The 18,476-nt window shown below is 39.3% G+C and overlaps 1 protein-coding gene across 1 annotated transcript in view; it reads right to left on the bottom strand.

Moving 5' to 3' along the window:
• Positions 1–809: 809 nt before the first annotated feature.
• The window catches only part of APPL2 (adaptor protein, phosphotyrosine interacting with PH domain and leucine zipper 2), an 84,557-nt gene continuing 66,890 nt past the window's right edge, over positions 810–18,476 (bottom strand). Inside the window, exons 12-21 of the mRNA XM_074271467.1 lie at positions 15,919–15,961; positions 15,779–15,835; positions 14,752–14,840; positions 12,836–12,994; positions 11,718–11,770; positions 8,113–8,287; positions 6,334–6,370; positions 6,076–6,216; positions 4,246–4,293; positions 810–2,036 (exon numbers count right to left, since the gene is read on the bottom strand). Of these exons, the coding sequence (XP_074127568.1) occupies positions 1,902–2,036; positions 4,246–4,293; positions 6,076–6,216; positions 6,334–6,370; positions 8,113–8,287; positions 11,718–11,770; positions 12,836–12,994; positions 14,752–14,840; positions 15,779–15,835; positions 15,919–15,961 (937 nt within the window). The 3' untranslated portion in view covers positions 810–1,901. The remainder of the gene's footprint in view (positions 2,037–4,245; positions 4,294–6,075; positions 6,217–6,333; positions 6,371–8,112; positions 8,288–11,717; positions 11,771–12,835; positions 12,995–14,751; positions 14,841–15,778; positions 15,836–15,918; positions 15,962–18,476) is intronic.

Consider the following 18,476-nt stretch of genomic DNA (forward strand, 5'->3'; position numbering starts at 1 on the left):
AAACAAAGACAGTAAAGTGTCCTGATTTAGGATTGGTTTGTAATTGGCTCAGCCATGTATTGGTGGTAAGAAGAACACTTCTAAGCTTAATTTGGGCCATATTAAGGGAAATTTTCAGTGTTTAAGAGAAAAACTCAAAGTAACTCACATTTCAACTCCACTTTAAGGCTTACTTCTCACTACAAGTCCTCCCAATTCCAGGCTCAGCATTTTAACCACTGTGCTACCTGTGTGTCTTTGTACTTATTTGTTTACGTGTGTTTTCCACCATTAGACATTACACTTCTTGAGAATACGGCTTGGATTCTGTCTTCGTGTCTCCATTCTTGAGATGGAGCTTAATTAATGCTAGTTGACTGATTCATGGTGATACCCTAGGGAATGAACTATATTGTGAGATTGAAGAAGTTGACCTTTTATAGACATCTATTTCTTCTGGGTTATAGGTGGTTGAGTAGACAGCAATCTATAACTGAGGATTTTTATATATATATATATATATATATATATATATATATATATATATATATATATATATAAATGTGTGTGTGTGTATAATATATATATGTACATATATACATATATTATACATATATATATATATATATATATATATATATATATATATATATATATTTCAGTCAAATAGCAGTTTACTGTTAAGGAAGTACCTTTCCCTTGATAGTCTAAGGCAAAACAAAAGTCTAACAGGAACAGAAGACTCATGTTTTCTTATTTTAGGAAATGAAATCCATCTCACTTACTTCTTGCCTAAGACGATCATGTAGAAAATGAAGAGAGAAGCAGCATAATGATACAGACTTTTATTTTCTAGCGTTTATTGCTAGACTAATAACAAAGACAGCTGTGAATTGTCAGACTCTGTCACTGTAAACCATTCCAATTTAAGATCATTTCTGTCTGCTTATTTCATGGAAGGAGGAGGATTACAGGGCCCAGAGGCAGACTAGAAATCCAGTGGGGGAAGACACTTGACTCCATCAAATCTGGTTAGAGTATCAGTAGGAAGAATATTAAATTTGTGTATGGGGAGGATGGATAACTGGGCTTTGAATTCCAGCCTTTCCTGGTTGTGGCTCAATCCATTTTAGAAACAATTGGTCCCTTCCCTGGGACGGGTCTGGCTCAGCAGAAACAGGGATCTATAAAGCAGCATGTAAATCCCGTATGGGGCTATACCACAGAAAAAGGATCTGCCGCTTGTTCCAGGGCCGCTGGTTGCTGGTTGCATTTAGTTTTGTTACAAAATCGAACATTTTATTGTGCTGAAGTTTTTATTGCATGATCGATGGGATCGATGTATGAAGCGGCTGTCCAAAACCAGACTTGACCTGTCATCTCAGGCAGCTAAACTGCCCACCTGCAGGAGGGAGCTCTGGAGTATAGGAGTCCAAGGACGCCGGCCCGTAAAAGTGTTTCTTTACAGCATGGTCATGTAAGAATGAGAGGCACTTGAAGCTCATTAGGTGAAGTACAAAAATAGATTATATTAATAGGAAACATTTAGTGTTTATCAAATTGTAATCTAGGCTACTGCCACACTTAGAAAGGATGCTAGGAACTGAGGAAAGAGGGTTGACTTCATTTAAAAATAAAGCAAACAGTGCAGTTTTTTCCCCCTCTACCTTCATTCAGAACTATATGATGCAAACAAGGAAAAGAACTTTGCTATAAAGTACCTAAAATATCTTAAACTCGGCAGAAATGAGACCTCATCAGCCATTTCTTACTGTTGTCCCGTCTCGGTCTCACCGCACCAAGACCTAGATGAAATACTCTGCAAGTGATTGTCGGAATTCAGAAACTGCCCGGTAGTGAGAAATGGTGCAACACCATGGGGAGAGGGCTCCCCAGTATTTCCACTACCCGCAAAAACGGGCTCATGCTTCAGACTCGGCTGCTTTATTTTCATTTGGGTTTCCATCTTCACTATCTGGTTGGTCATTCAATAATACAAATTTTCCATCATTGGTCAATGGCATGGAGAGCATCAGCTGAGCCAGGGCTTCTGGGTCCTGCAGTAAGAGTTTAGAAAACAAAAGGTACACAGAAAAAGATGGGGGTATTTATCTCTTAATATCTCCAGACCTCAGCAAAATGAGGAAACGGGACCAGATGGCGGCCTCTGCTGTCCATTCTGGAATTTCTACCTAACTGTGAGTGTACCCCAGAGCTCTGTCCTGGACCTACTTCTCTACAGCCTCAGTGATTTCATTAGGTCCCATAAATCCAGTTATCTATGTAGATAGCTCCTGGGCCCATATCTATCCCCAATCTCTTTCCTACAGTTGCATCAACTGGTCCTGCTGTATGTCCCCCCTGGCACATTGAGCTCAACAGGTGGGGAAAACTCATTATCTTTCCCTCTAAACCCACCTCTCTTCTTGCCTTTTTTATTTATGTAAAGAACATCATTATGTCCTTTAGTTCCCCAATGATCAGACTGAACTCACCCCACATCCAAACATTTGCCAAGTCTTGTGGACTACCTCCAAGGAATCTCCCCTCCCATAGCCCCCATTCTAAACTGGGTCTGCATTCTCTCCCACCTGGACTATGATGAGATGATGAACCCTCAACTACCTTATTCTCAGGAATCGCTGGAGCAATCCCATCCTGCTCCTTTGTCAATTATAATTCCCAGACTGTTTTGTTAAGCATAGGATGATGGAAGCTAGAGCTCATCAAGCTTTTTTTTTTTCTTGTTAGTACTCCAGCAATGATGGAACAGAGCTCCCACAGTATCTTTAAGATGGTCTCAACATCTCAATACACGTCCTTTATTTCCCCTTTCTCCCCTGAAATCTTAGCAGTTGGGTACCCCAAAAAACAAATTGCTCATTCAGTAGGACTGCTTTGCCTAGGTGCATTTGCTTGAGCCCATGAAGCTATTTTCACCTAAATAAAACAGCAAACCTTTGTAAAAACCTTTGACTGATGTCTGACTTGATTTCTCCAGGTCAACTGAACTGTAACCGAATCTCTAGCACACTTTTTATATAATATTCTTCCACAATCATGCTCTCCCAAATCTTTCCTATTATCACTTCTGGTGCCCTTTATACCAAATCTATTACTCTTCCAGATCTATTTTATATTACCACTCTGGTACCCCTTTATTGCCCACTTTAATTTTGCCTCAACTTTCTCCCTTGCCAATCTATGCTCTACATAATGACAAAAGCGATAGTCCAAACTCACCATGTCATTCACCTGCTCATAAAGCTCAAGTGCCTCCAAAAATTAAGCATGAACTCTGGCCTCTGCTGACCCTTCTAAGCTTCTGCTACTGCCTTTCATGCATTTTAAGGGGCCAGCTTAACCAACCTATTTTGGGGGGAACTTTGCCTAAATGTTTCTTTCCTATGCCTGAAATGCACTCCCTCCTTATTTCTCCATCTCAGAATCCTTAATGCTTTTGAAAGCTTAGCTTGGATTCCTCTACATGAGGCCTTTTCTCATCCCTCCAGGTGCTAGTGCCTCCTCCCAATGACTCTGTTATTTATTTTTATGCTCTCATTGTATACACTGATGGACTCTAAGCTCAGAAACTGTCTTTATATACTAGACCTAGCACACAGTAAGCTCCAAGTAAATGCTTATTGATTGGGTGATTGTTATGGTCCATGAAGTTTTTTTGGACTCTTCTAAGTTCTCCTTAATTTTTTTTTTGTCTTCTATGAATCCTTTTAATTAATATAATGAATAAATTTTCCCGTTTTCATATTTCTTATAAGCTTATTTGAATATATGTTATCTCCTTCTCTGGCCTTTGTGTCCTTCCTCCCATTATGTTGCCTGATCTCTGAGGAAATTTTCCATCTTTGTATCCATAGTATCTCACACAATGCCTTGGGAGACAGCAAGTGCTTAGTGAATGTTTTGTAGAGCAATGAATAACATGAATGCATGATGATCTAGCATCTGAGAGGACTTATGAGTTTAGGCTTGTAATTCATTGTAGCCCTAACCAAGTGTGGAGGTGACATCTCATTAAGTGAGGTACAGTCTATATTAATGTTACAGGTTTTATATGTATATTCCTCAATGTTGATGGACTGGGCAATATGAGAAAAAGCTCTCTCCTCTCTTAATTGCACCCCTACCAAAATCAACCATGATATTTTCAGCTTTTCCACTGGAGCTAATTGGATTAAGTTGCAAGCATACTTGAGAAGAATGCTGGTTTGGATAATGATAAATTACAACTCAAAGGCCTCTTACCTTCTGAGCCTCAATAATTTCTTTCCCCAAACTAATCGCATAACAGATCTGCAGAAAAAAAGAAAATTAAAGGTTTGAGAAAGTCAAATGGAAAGCACATTGGATTTTGGAAAAGCATATCATTTCCCTTGATTTTCAGGATAGATATGCTATGTGATTGGAGGGCCGTGAAAATGGAAGCTTGGGGTGTAGAAAATTAGGATTGTGGTAATGGGAACTAGGTCGTGTAATGAATAAAATGCCTGATCCGGAGTCAGGGAAACCTGCCTCCCACACTAACTGTGTGACTGTGGGCAACTTACTTCATCCTGTTTGCCTCAGTTTCCTCATCTATAAAATGATCTGGAAAAGGAAATGGCAAACCACTCTAGTATCTTTGCCAAGAAAACCCCAAATGGGATCAACAAGAGTTGGACAGGACGGGAAACCCTTCCCCCCCAAAAAAAAATAGGAGCAACAGCTTTGTGTCTGGAGGCAATCCTGCCCCTTAGATAAAGGAAGAACTGATAGGTTTTGTAAAATCCTGCAGATTTCTAGAGCATGCTTGAAGGATAAAATCAGAGAGGAGTTATTATGTATAATCTACATGAAATTGCTTGCTTTCTCAAGGAGGTAAGAAGGAAGGAACCGAGAATTTAGAACTCAACATTTTAATTCATACTCTTCTATAATAGCTCATTTTTCTCTGGTTTAAATGGTGAAAAGAACAATGAGCTCGGAATCGGTGGTTCTCAATTTGAACTGTAGCCTTACAAATTGTTTTTTCTATACTTTTGGCAAACCTCTTTTAACTCTTTGGTCCTCAGTTTCCTTAAATGTAAAATCACTCCTACATGGCCTCTGAGGCCTCTTTCTAGCTTTAGAATCCTTGGATCCTCAGTCACTTAATTTCCCTGGGGCTCTATTTCCTTATCTGTAAAGTTGGACTAGATAGCCAGCTCAGGACCCCAGACCATATGATTTCCTATCTGATGGTCTATCTTCCCATCAGACCTAAACTGATTTTCGCCTTTGTGAACGGTAGAGGCTGGAAGTTGTTGATAATATTATTTTGTTACTGTAAATAGAAATACTCCTGACTCTACATTGTTGATGAATGAGAACTTCAAAAATATCCCTATTACAGGCCATCTTCCTCCTTATTTATTTCCCCCACAAGTTGACTGCAGCTTTCTTTGCCTCACCCATTCCTAATGCTAATCCTAAATGCGCAATGCTATTTTTTCAGTTGTGTCCAATTCTTCACGACCCCATTTGGGGTTTTCTTGGCAGAGAGATACTGGAATGGTTTGCCATTTCCCACTCCAACTCTATTACAGATGAGGAAACTGAGGCAAAATGATGCGGTTCAGGAGAGCAATTATTTGATAAGATGTGGTACAAAGATTGTGACAAATCACAATGAAGTATTTTCCCTGCCGAAAGGTATCTTTATTGACTAGTAAAGATTGCAGACAAAATCCAAATACGATTTTGTGCCATACTTTGGAAAGGGATGATTTTTATAGATAGAAGGAAGGAAGGAAGAAATCAGGAAAAAGTTGGGGAGATAATGGATGTTTTGAAGGAATCCAGGAGGATTCCTTCTCCTGGGGAGATGCTTGAAGGATAAAATCAGGGAGGGATTATTATGTATAAGGAGACAAGAAGGAAGGAACAGAGAGAATTTGGAACTCAGCATTTACAAAATTTGTTTTTACATGTATTTTACATATTTTTATGTGTAAAAAAGTTGTTTTATGTGGGGAAAAAAACCAAAATTAAAAATATATATCTTCTCGTGGGAGAGGAAAGAGTTAGGATAGGATCAAAATAGAAAGCTATCACAACCTTTTCTCCCTCTGTGTTGCTCTCAAACACGTATGCACTTAGAGATTCTTCTCCAGCAGACTCAGGAACACTCACGACAAAGCCAACTAATCTCTTATTTTCTTGATGGGCCGCAAACTGGGTGACACTGGTGAGTTCAAACTGAAAACACATATGAGAGATTGGATTTCATGAAACTTAATGAGTTAAAGGAAAAAAAATGAAACTCTTTACTAAGACAAAAAACAACGGACATAAGAATGGACACAGAATACTTACACTGACTCTTGTTACTTGGGTTTGAGGGTCGATCAGCCTGAAATGTGAAAAGATAGAAATGGCAATGAGAAAATTATGTTTTCAGAAAAGTTGACTGCTCTAGGACTGGGATTCAACCTTTTTTTGATGGATCCTTTTGGCAGGTTGGTGAAACCTATGGAGCCATTCTCAGAATCACATCGTGCTTCAAAGAATGAAATAAAATGAATAGACTACAGAGAAAACTGATGATAACAAAATACAATTATCAGTATTTTGTAAAAAAACCAAGTTGACAGATTCTAGATATGTGCTTCTTCATAGCTCTTTTTGTAATGAAAAATTGGAATTTCCACAAGGCTGCCTGTCACCTGGAAAACAAACCATGGCATATGAATGGAACGGAGTACTTACTGGGTTGTAAGAAATGGCCAAAAGAGTGGTTTTGGTGAAATGTGGGAAGATTTACATAAACAGATGCAAAATGAAGTGAACAGAACCATGAGAATAATGGATATAATAACAACACTGAACAAATAAACAACTTTGAAAGACAAGAACTCAATGTAATGACCTATTATGACTCAAGAGAACTAATGATCAAAAATGCTACCTGCCTCCTGACAGAAAGATGAAAAAAGGGGGCAGCTAGGTGGCGCAGTGGATAGAGCACCAGTCCTGAATTCAGGAGGACCCGAGTTCAAATCTGGTCTCAGACACTTAACACTTCCTAGCTGTGTGACCCTGGGCAAGTCACTTAACCCCAGCCTCAGGGAAAAGAAAAAAAAAAAAAAAAAAGAACAGAAAGATGAAAAATTCAGGAGTGACTCAGGAATGAGATCTAATTTCCAGATCTGGACTTTGAGGGACTTTGTTTTCTTGACCCTTTTTGTTACAAGGATTTTGTTTTTCTTTTTAATAATCAATGGTGGTGTGGGGGGGAGAATGATAGGGGCAGTTAGATGGTACAGTGTATAGAGCACTGGGCCTGGAGTCAGGTGGACCTGCGTTCAAATCCAGCCTTGGACACTTAACATTTATTAGTTATATGACCCTGAGCAAGTCACTTAAGCCCAATTGTCTGGCCAAAAGAGAGAATGTTATTATAATACACATCTTGTAATTATATGGATTATAAATTATAATGCATATTGTTATGCATAATTATAATGTATATTATGTTATTGTTGTATAATATATCACTACATATTATATAATATACAATTAAATTATTAATTAAAATAAAATTTATATTAGACCATGGTGGAGCCTGTGACCCCCAACATATACCCAAGTTATCTACTGCACTGAGGGGTACCATGCTAAAGCCTTGCTGTTCTTGACTCATATCTGTTGTGTCCAACTCTTTGTAAGAGAAACTGGAGTGGTTTGCCATTTTCTTCTCTAGCTCATTCTACAGATGAGGAAACTGAGGTACACAGGGTTAAGTGATTTGCTTTAGGCTGAGCACTCTATCCACTGTATCACTTGGCTGCCCCAAGTCTGGTACATTTATAAGGTTCCAATTCCTTTTGTCTATTTTATTATAAAGTCACATGGATCCTAGCTACATAAGCCTTTCAGATTGATCCATAGTCTAGACAGAACTGATTGCCTGGGTTGAAGTTGCATGGATGGCTTCCTTTAGCAAGACTGGAAGCCAGGGGTGGGAGCAAGTCAGAAGTAGTTGTCTCCTTGTGTCCTTTCTGTGTCCATGTCATGCTACCAGTAAAGCCCAGAGCTAGAAGAGAAGTGTTTCTGTCCTTGTGATCTGGAACCAGAATAAGGGCCCAAACGTACCTCAGAGTTTTGCTGGTGACCATGAGATGGGATTCGGTCATGCGGAAGATGTTGTGGATGGCACGGGCAGCCAACACTTGTCTCATAGCTTCATAAATCACCTCACTGGTGCTGTCGGTTTTGACGGCCATGGATCCTAAAAACCGAACTATAAACATCTGCTGCAACAGTGAGTCTGTAAGGGGAAAAACATTTGTCTATTCAAAGTCAGGTTGGCTTTGTGACTGTGGCTTAAATGTTCTTAGATATGTCACCCTTTTGGTTAACAGATATTTTCCTCTGTTAGACACTTCTTCAGGCATGTCAGCAAACATGATCTGAGGAGTCTCCTTCTCCTGGAGCACCTTTCAGCCATCTCCCTCCCTCACCCCTGTTAGCAACTTCAAACTGTCTATAAACCCAAGTTGCCTTTTGGGGACGCATAAGTCTCTCCCTCTAGCAGACACCATCACTTTTCATTTACTTGTAAACTTAGTACAGCATGTGTTAGCTAAATGGCAAAACCAGAAGGACATTTCTTCCTTCTGTAAAAAATAACCAGAGGATTTTTAAAGATTCTTCCAGCTCTGCCATTTGGCGTTCTCAGTTCCTTCCTAGCTCTAACATTCATTGTTCTCAGATCCATCTCTGACACTTAGTATTCTAAGGTCCCTCTTAGCTCTCACATTCTCTTGTTCTAAGGTTCCTTCTCAGCTCTGATATTTGGGTACCAAATTCCTAACTACCTTCTCAACTCTGATATTCAATTTCTAAGTTCCTTCCTAGCTCTAACATTCAGTATTCTAAGATCCTTTCCATCTCTGACATTTGATGTTCCAAGTTCTTTTCATCTCTGACATTTGGTGTTTTAAGCTTCTTCTCAGCTCTAACATTAAAAGTTCTAAGGTCCTTCCAAGATCTGACATTCACTGTTCTAAGATCCTTCTTAGTTCTCACATTCCCTGTAATAAGGTTCCTTCTGGCTCTGACATTTGGTATTCTAAGTTCCTTCTCTTTCTAGATCTGACATTTGGTGTATTAAGTTCCTTCCCAGCTCTAGCATTCAGTGTTCTAAGTTCCTTTCCATCTCTGACATTTGATGTTCCAACTTCCTTCTCATCTCTGACATTTGGTGTTTTAAGCTTCTTCCCAGCTCTAACATTAAAAGTTCTAAGGTCCTTCCAAGATCTGACATTCACTGTTCTAAGATCCTTCTTAGTTCTCACATTCTCTGTTCTAAGGTTCCTTCTGGCTCTGACATTTGGGTTCTAAGTTCCTTCTTGTCTCTGACATCAGAGTTCCAAGTTCCTTCCCAGCTCTGACATTCTAAGTTTCAAATTCTCTTCCAGTTCCAAAATGTCTAAGATTAGGTTGTTTTTTTTAATGGCCTCATCCCTTATTTGGTGCAGTTTTTAGTATTCAGTAGAACTTTAAAAATGTTTGTTGATTGACTGAGCACAGTGCCTGGTTTTTTTTTTTTTTTTTTTAATTGGCTCTTGATTGGCTGTCATCCTTCATCCTTTCAGAGGACCAAAATGACATCAGTATGTGGGTTCAAGGTACATTGTGTCCAATTGTGACTGAGCAAACCAGTACAAGCCCAGAAGGCTGTACCACAGATTGAGCACAAATAGTCCAACTAGAGACAGCTAAGTGGTGCACCAGCCATGGAGTCAAGGAGAGTTCAAATCCAGCTTCAGACACTTTAACACTTACACTTATATAATCCTTGGCAAGTCACTTTACCCCAATTGCCTTCAAAAGAATAAAAAACAAATAATCCCAAATAGACACTTAATTTTATTTTTTATTTATGAATTTATAAATAAATATATAGAAATGATTAAATTATTGACTAAAATCTACTACTAAAAGTAACAATAATGATGATAGCTAATAGCTAAAATTTATATCATGTTTACTATATGCTAAGCACTGTGCTAATTATTATTGTTCATTTATTATCTCATTTGATCCAATAATTATGAGAGGTGGGTTCTATTATTATTCCCATTTTAGAGATGAAGAAACTGAGACTAAGTAATTTGCCCAGAATCACCTATGTGATAAGTGTCTGAACTCTCATATTTGCACTCAGATCTTGAGGCTAGCCCAATTATTGCACCACCTAAAGGTGAAAAGTCACTGGGTTTGCTACGTGGCTTAAGACTTTCAACGAAAGGCACTGTAGTGTATGAGAAGGAATGCCAGATTTGGAGTCAGATTTGTTGGGTTTGGCCATTTTACTCATGTCTGATTCTTTGTGACCCCATTTGGGGGGCTTTCTTGGCAAAGATGCTGGCATAATTTGCCATTTCCTTCTTTAACTCATTTTACAATTGAGGAAACTGAGACAAGCAGAATGATGTGATTTTTCTTAGGGTCATGCAGCTAATAAGTGTCTGAGGTCAGATGTGAATTCAGAGTTTCCTGACTCCGGGCCAGGGCTCTATCCACTGTGCCACCCAGCTGCCTGGTTTTGAATCCCACCTCTGACACTAGATGCAGCTTCCATCTCGGAAAAATGAGCATAATGCTATCTTTACAATTTATACAACAGAGTAATTAGGAAGAAAGTGCTTTGTAAACCTTAAAGTCCCCTAGAAATATGAACTGAATTACTAATTTGAATTATTTGGTTCATTAGCAGTAGGAATTTTAAGCAGAATATTCGTGAATGACACAAGTCATTAATGCCCATCAGAAAACTCTGAAGAAACAATTTTAACAGGCAACAGAAGCACAAACAAGACCCTGATTGGCTGGGATCTAGATGGTCCCAGTTTAATAGGTGCTAGCCCACCCTGCTTTGTGCACTCCCTACTTTGAACAGGTAGGCCCGCCTCATCCTAACCAAAAATAATATTCACTTCTCAATGACCTCCCTGCAAACCTACCAGATTCATGCAGCTTCACACTAGAAGGACCTCAGAAGTCATTTAGCACAACTTGACAGGTGAAGAAATTAAGTCCCAGTCTTGCTTGAAGACACTCCGCTGGGTGGCAAAAATGGGATTTATTTTCTGCCTTCCTGGCCCAGACTTCTTTCCTCAAACATTACAAGACCCACTGAGAAGACCAAACATTTGTAGTTTCCCCATAATTTAACAGGCAACTTCCACTGTCCCCTCCCCCATTTTCTTCCAAACCCAAGTTGAAGTGATGTGTTCGAGTTCACACAACATAGCCCAGTTGGGATTTGAGATGCGGGCCTTTTAGCTCCCAAAACTTGACTCTACTAAGCCTCCCTCCACACTGCCTCTCATGGACATCTGAGAATCACCCCTCCGTAATGAAAAGCTTTGAGAATTCGGGAGCTCCATATGAAACACTGAAGAAAAGTGCTTCAGTCACATTTGAACATCATCTTCCCAATAAAAGGAGCTCTGGGAAGGCAGTGTCCTTTCCTAGAGATACTTGCCCCTTCCCAAGTGCCCCAGCTCTGTGCCTCATAGATGGCTGAGAAGTGGGGTTGTCCCATTGAGACTCTATAGGAAGGTGCTGGCTGGTTTCCTGCACTGGAGACACATACCAGCTGCTGGAAGGGCTACAAGGACATATAATTTAACATCTCAAGCCCAGGTTCATTTGCAGTGGACAAAAAGTCACCAAACTTTGATACTGACCCTCTTCGTTGAGGTTCTTTTCATCTGAGGATTCGCCAAACGGGTTTGTACGCCTGGGCAGGGAGGAAAGGGAAAGATAGGGTTATGCAATTAATAACAACAATGGCTAGCGTTTATACAGCAATTTTAGGTTTGCAGAGCACTATACAAATACCTAGGAAATCGATGCTTTTGTTATCCTCAATTTAGAGATGAGGACACAGAAGCAAACAGCGGGTAAGTGACTTGGCAGGATCCCAAAGCTAGTAAGTGCCTGAAGCTGGATTTCTTTCTTTCTTTTTTTTTTTAATAAGCATTTATTAAGTACCTAGTATATGTGCTAAGCACTGGGAAATGCTTATTTTATCCTCACAACAACCCTGGGAGGTGGGTACTATTAACATCTCTCTCTCTCTTTCTTTCTTTCTTTCTTTCTTTCTTTCTTTCTTTCTTTCTTTCTTTCTTTCTTTCTTTCTTTCTTTCTTTCTTTCTTTCTTTCTTTCTTTCTTTCTTTCTTTCTTTCTTTCTTTCTTTCTTTCTTTCTTTCTTTCTTTCTTTCTTTTTCTCTCTCTCTCTCTTTCTCTCTCTCTTTCTTTCTTTCTTTCTTTCTTTCTTTCTTTCTTTCTTTCTTTCTTTCTTTTCTTTTTTTTTACACAGATAGGAAATTGAGACAAAGCTAGTAAGTGTTTAAGGCTGGACTTATTTTTAAAAGTAAACATTTATTAAGCACCTATTATATGCTAATCACCTTCAAAATGTTTTATGAATATTTTATTTTATCCTTATAATAACCTTAGGAGGTGGCCACTATTTATATCCTTTTTTATATATAGGGAAACTGAGTCAGAAGTTCAATGATTTCCCTAGGGTCTGAGTGAGTGTGTGATGCAAGATTCAAATTCAAAGTTTCCTGACTTCCAGTCTAGAGCTTTGTTCACCTAACTGCCTTAGAAGAAAGCTGGCCAGAAAGATGGTTCAAATGTTCATTGTCCTGATGTCACCTTCCAGCTTCTCTATTCCCTCTCCCTCAATGAAATCCTTTGATTTCAAATCCAAAAACTTTGAGAATTTGGAAATTCTTTTCTCCCCATCCCTCTATCCCACATTATTTTTCACAAAGTCACAATATCACTCCCTACCTGCCACTCCGATTCTGGTCCAAAAATTCAGTAGCAGGAAGGACGATATCAAACTGAATAGGTGTTCCAGGTACGATTAATTGGTCAGCATCAGGGACTTTAGCTGGTGTGTTGGGGACCACCTTGTCATTTTCTAAACCCGAATGCTTCCGGCTCTGGCTGAGATACAAAAAAGAAGAAAACAAATCAAGCTTATAGCTACTGGGGAACCACCAGTGAAAATATAAGATACAGAACATCTGAATAAAATGATTGTACTGTAACTAGATCAAGTTTCCTAAAATTCCACTTTGTTAATATTATTTCCTGAATCAATAATCTTTTTTGCATTATATTTAATTATTTTAATACACATTGTTTTATGAATCATGTTGGTAGAGAAAAATCAGAGCAAAAGGGAAAAACCATAGGAGAGAGAAAAAAACAGAAAAAAAGAAGTGAACATAGTATATGTGGATTTATATTTATTTAGCCTCCATATTTCTTTTTCTGGATGCAGACTGGATCAATAATGTTCAATAGCTCCCCAGTGCCTACTGAGAATTCCAGCACTGCCTCTGTAATCATTGTCCAGGGAACCAACCTTTGAGACCTGCAGGTTCTTCTGTCCCTGCTCCTCTTATCCCCCAACTGTCTCAGCAACAAAAGCTACTGGAAAGCTTGGCAAGGAAACTTCTTACCATATAAGTCCTGGGCATGGTCAAGTGGCTCAACATCAGAAACAGTTTTGGCTAATTGATGGAAATGTCATTAAAGAGACAGTATTACTATCGACTAGATGGCACAGTGGACAGAGCTCTGGAGCTGAAGTCAGGAAGACAAGTTCAAATGTGGGATTCTGGGCAACATATTTAACCTATGCCCACTTCAGTTTCCTTCCCTGAAAAATGGAGCTACTAATTACCTCTGCCTTGTATAGTTGTGAGGATAAAATGAGATAATATTTGTAAAGCACTATATTAATGCTAGATATTATTCACTCATTTGTTCACATATCACCTACATATGCAGCAAACCATTCTAGTATTTTTACCAAGAAAACCCTAAGTGGAGTCACAGAGTTGGACATGACTAAAAAACAACTGAACAACAATATCTATCCATCCATCCATCTGCCTATCCCTCCATCAATCCATTCATCTATCCATTTACCTACCATTTATTCATTCATCTATCAATTTATTCATCTATCATGTTACAAAAGTGCAAACATTTTTGGCTTTTTCCGTGATATCAGTTGTTTCTAGACAGTGACTCACAGAGTTATTTCGAGGGAATCTTGAATCCATGTGTAAATGCATAAATAAACAAACACTATATCTCTCCACTGAAGAAAGAATATAGTTTCAGTACTTCTCCATGGCTCTATTCTATTAATATAAGTAGATTTTTTTTTTGGTAACAAAAGCAACACCACTTAATCATGAGAGCTTTTTGTCATCATTTGTTTTCTCAGTCAAGGAAACTAATCAGCCACTTGAAAAGGGCCTTCACACTTGAAAACTAATAAAGATGATGATTATGTGATGTTGACAATGATGATGATAATAATAATGCTTATAGAGCACCTATTATGTGCACAACACTGTGCTAAGTGCTTTCACTAATATGTTCTCATTTTATCCTCACCACAACCCTGGGAAATAGGTGCTACTTTTACCTCATTTTGCAGTTAGAGAAACTGAATCACACAGATTATGTGACTTGCCCACAGTCATATAGCTATGTTCGGAGGGCAGATTTAACTTGTCTTCCTGCCTCTGGGTCCAGTACTCTATCCACTCTATCACCTAATTGTCTAATAGTAATCAATAGGTATTTATGAAGCATCTACTATATATTAGGCAATGTGCTTAGTTTGGGGGATGTGAAGAGAATAATAAAAAGTGTTCCTTTCCACCAGGATGGTGAATTACCTTGCGCGTGAGGGGTCCTGTTTTTTTCCAAAGCTTGTGATTGGCGTCACTGCCTGGAGGGCTGTCTGATTCAACTTGATGGCCACGGCCTGGAAGGGATCAATCAATCAATCTATCGATCAATCAAAAAGCATATATTAAATGTGCATGTGTCAGGCACCCAGGAGAAACAAAGAAAAAAACAAAAAACTTCCTGCCCTCGAGGAGCTTACGGTCTAGCTATTACACAGATGGATAGTTAGGTGGCAGGCCTGGAGTCAGGAACGTGTGCTGGGCCAGGTTTCTGAGCCTCAGTTTCCCCATCTGTAAAATGAGGTTGATGTAATACCAAGCTATAGGACTGTTGTGAGCATCAAATGTGGTTTGTGAAACCTTAAAGGGTTCTCTTGTGTTAAGTATTTAACAGTTAAAGTTGTAGTAACGTAACAAATAAGAGCTCTTATTATCACATATACAATTAATAGATTATTTGGGGGAGAATTTGATTAGAAGGGGATAGGATTCATAGAGAAGGTGGCAATGGAGATGAAACCAGAATGAAAACTGAGGATTCTGAGAAATGGCAGTGAGGAGTGAGAATGTTCCTGGTATGGGAGATGATCAGTGCAAATACTTGGAGGTGGGAAACAGTATCACAGAGGAGGACCGGTAAGTGGACAGTTTGGTTAGATGTAAGTGTTGATCTGTATCAAGGCTGTCAAGGTAAATTGGGGCCAGGTTGTGAAAGGTTCTTAATGCTCAAAGAGGAGTTTATATTTAACTAAGAGGCAACAGGAAGCCAATGGGGTTTACTGAGCATGATCAGTCTTGGGTCATAGGAAAATCATTCTAGCAACTGTGTGGAGACTGGATTGTAGGGGCAGAAGGGCTACTGCAATTTTCCAGGAGAGGGGGTGAAATAGAACAAAGGGGTCTGGTCAAAGCCTATGCTCTGATCCTTCACTGCTGGAGAAAATGGACTGGTAACAGTCAATTAAAGATTAAAAGCACCTACTATGTGCCACATCTCATACCTGGGCTTGCTTACCTCAGGGTTGTCAGTCAGGTAAATCTGCCTGGAAATGTTGTTAATGGCACATATCCACTGCAAAGGACAAAGAAACACAGTGAATTTCTGGATTGATCCTCCCACCAGGGGAAGTGGTTCAAAGGGGCAAAAGTTTTTACCTCTTCATTTTCCTTTTTGCTTTCAGCTTGAAGGGTTATCCCCCTAAAATAAAACACATTGGAAAAAATTTTGTCTAGATGTATTTAATTCAATTCTCCCCTTTGGGCTCATGCTAGTATGAGAGATAGTATGGGATACTGTATTTAAAGACAAGACACCCCAGTTCACATTCTACTTTGTTTATTCATTCATTTATTCAACTGACAAGCACTTATTAAGCACCTATCATGTGTTAGGCTGGGGATTTAAAGATAAATAATTCCTGCTTTCAGGGAGCCGCCTGTGTTTATTAGTCACAGTTACATAGGGAAGTATCAGAGGTGGGATTTGACCCCCCATTTTCCTGCCTCCTGCTTCTCTGATTTTATAGATAAAAAATGTAGTGATTTGTTCGTAGTCAGATGGATAAGTGTCCGAGCTGGACTTTGTATGAAAGCCCTCCCACAATGCCATATGCTTGGGAGACAATAGGCATTGTTATTTAGGCTCAATGATTTGGGGCTTAATGAGATCTTGGAGTTTTCTAGCTGAACCCCAAAATTTATAGATAGGATTCTTTGGGGGAGAATCTTATTAGATGGGGACAAACTCCATAGAGAAGCTGGCACTGGAAATGAGATCAGAATGAAAACTGAGGATCCTGAGAAATGACAGGAAAAAGGATGTTCCCGGCATGGAAGATGACCAGTGTAAATACACGGAGGTGGGAAACAGGTATCACAGAGGAGGACCACTAAAAGGGCAGTTTTGTTAAATGTAAGTGTCAAAGGTTGCCAAGGTAGGTTGGGGTCAGATTGTGAAGGATTCTTAATGTCCAAAGAGGAAGCCTTATTTAACTTAGGGGCAATAGGAAGCCAATGGAGTTTACTGAGCATGCTCAGACTTGGGTTATAGAAAAATCATTCTGGCAGCTCTGTGGAGGCTGGACTATAAGAAAGGCAGAGAGGCTAGTTTTTTCCCACTCAAGTTGAGGGCCTTCTTTAAATCAATATATAGACCTTAGGTTAAGATACCTTAATGTAATTAAAAGGTGAAAATAGAGAAGGAAAGGAGGGGACCAACTTTCCAGGAGATCAGAAGGCTGTGACTTGTCTAGGGTCATGCAGCTAGTATCAATATGGGAGTTTTGTTCTGAGGTCTTTCTGACTGCACATCTAATATTCTCTGGATTCTGCCACGTTCTCTAATCTGTAATTTACAATTTTGAAAGTGCTTGGCCATCCTAAATCTGTGTGAGGAAGGCAGACCAGGTATTATTTTCCCCATTTTCTCATATTTCCCTATATGCCTCCCTCATTGCTCTTTTTGCAAAATCATCTGTATGATTTTGGGCAAGTCAAAGGTCAATCAATCTGTCAATCAACAAACATTTTAGAAGCATCAGGAACATTATTATGTTTCAGGACTTTGGAGATCCAAAGATAAAAGCAAATAACTATTCCCCCTTAAAGAGCTTACATTTTCTCTGGAGGAAGGGAAGGTGGAATAAAATACGTCTTAAGATCACAAGATTTTGAGATTATCCTGTCCACCATCCTCATTAACTGGAGGTAGTTAGGGAGCACCATAATAGCCCCTTCTCCTGTCTCCTGTCTCTCCAACTGTGAGGATCAAATGAGATATCTACAATGTGCTTTGCAACCTTAAAGTACAATGGAAACGCTAGTTAGGAGGAGGAGGATGTAAAGTAGGAAACTGAGGAAGCGGGAAGTGATTGATCCAAGGTCATGCAAGGCAGAATCCTTATACTTCAAATCCAGACGCCTTTCTATCCTTCCTCACGAGGCTTCCCCATACTCTTGGCTCCCACCTCATGTCTCTGATTTCAGGTGGGAAAAATGCTAAATGAACAACTGACATTTGAGGACAGAAGGGAGTGAGAATCACTGTCTATTACTTGAGCAGTTTCTCAGACAAGTTGTCACCATTCATTGCCCTTTCCATCTTGGCTCTTTAAATTAAGCACAGGCCATCTCCCACTCCTTCCTCCCCCAAATCCCATTCCTCAGCCCCCACTGATGTGAAAACATAAGCAGTGAGTGTGATCCTTGGCCAGCTTTGTCTGAGTACTTTGCATTTGACATTCTTAAGTTCATCAGAGGCGATCCAGTCCAACCGAGGCATAGAGTGGGAAAAGAAGTTTCCCAAGCATCAGAGATGGAGACCCTGACTCCAGAGACTGTGTTGTTTTTATCATACCTCCTGTGGGTACTACCCTGTTTCAGGCCCTGCCTGGTACAGTGACAAGATCCCTGATTCTGGAGTCACAGGATTTGGATTCAAATCCTACATATGTTACTTTGGGACTCTTGTTTGCCTCAGTTTCCTCATCTGTAATGTGGGGACCATAACAACACTGTGATTATGCTCATTTTTATAGATGAAGAACCAATGGCACACAACTGGTAAGTGAAGCCCATGCTTAATTTCAGTTAGAGATTAATGAAAATAAAAATGACATTTTTTCCCACTCAAGTTGAGGGCTTCCTTTAAATCAATATATAGACCTTAGGTTAAGATACCTTAATTTAATTAAAAGGTGAAAATAGAGAAGGAA

Source organism: Sminthopsis crassicaudata, chromosome 5 (genome assembly GCF_048593235.1).
Source record: "Sminthopsis crassicaudata isolate SCR6 chromosome 5, ASM4859323v1, whole genome shotgun sequence".
In the NCBI taxonomy this organism is placed as follows: domain Eukaryota; kingdom Metazoa; phylum Chordata; class Mammalia; order Dasyuromorphia; family Dasyuridae; genus Sminthopsis; species Sminthopsis crassicaudata.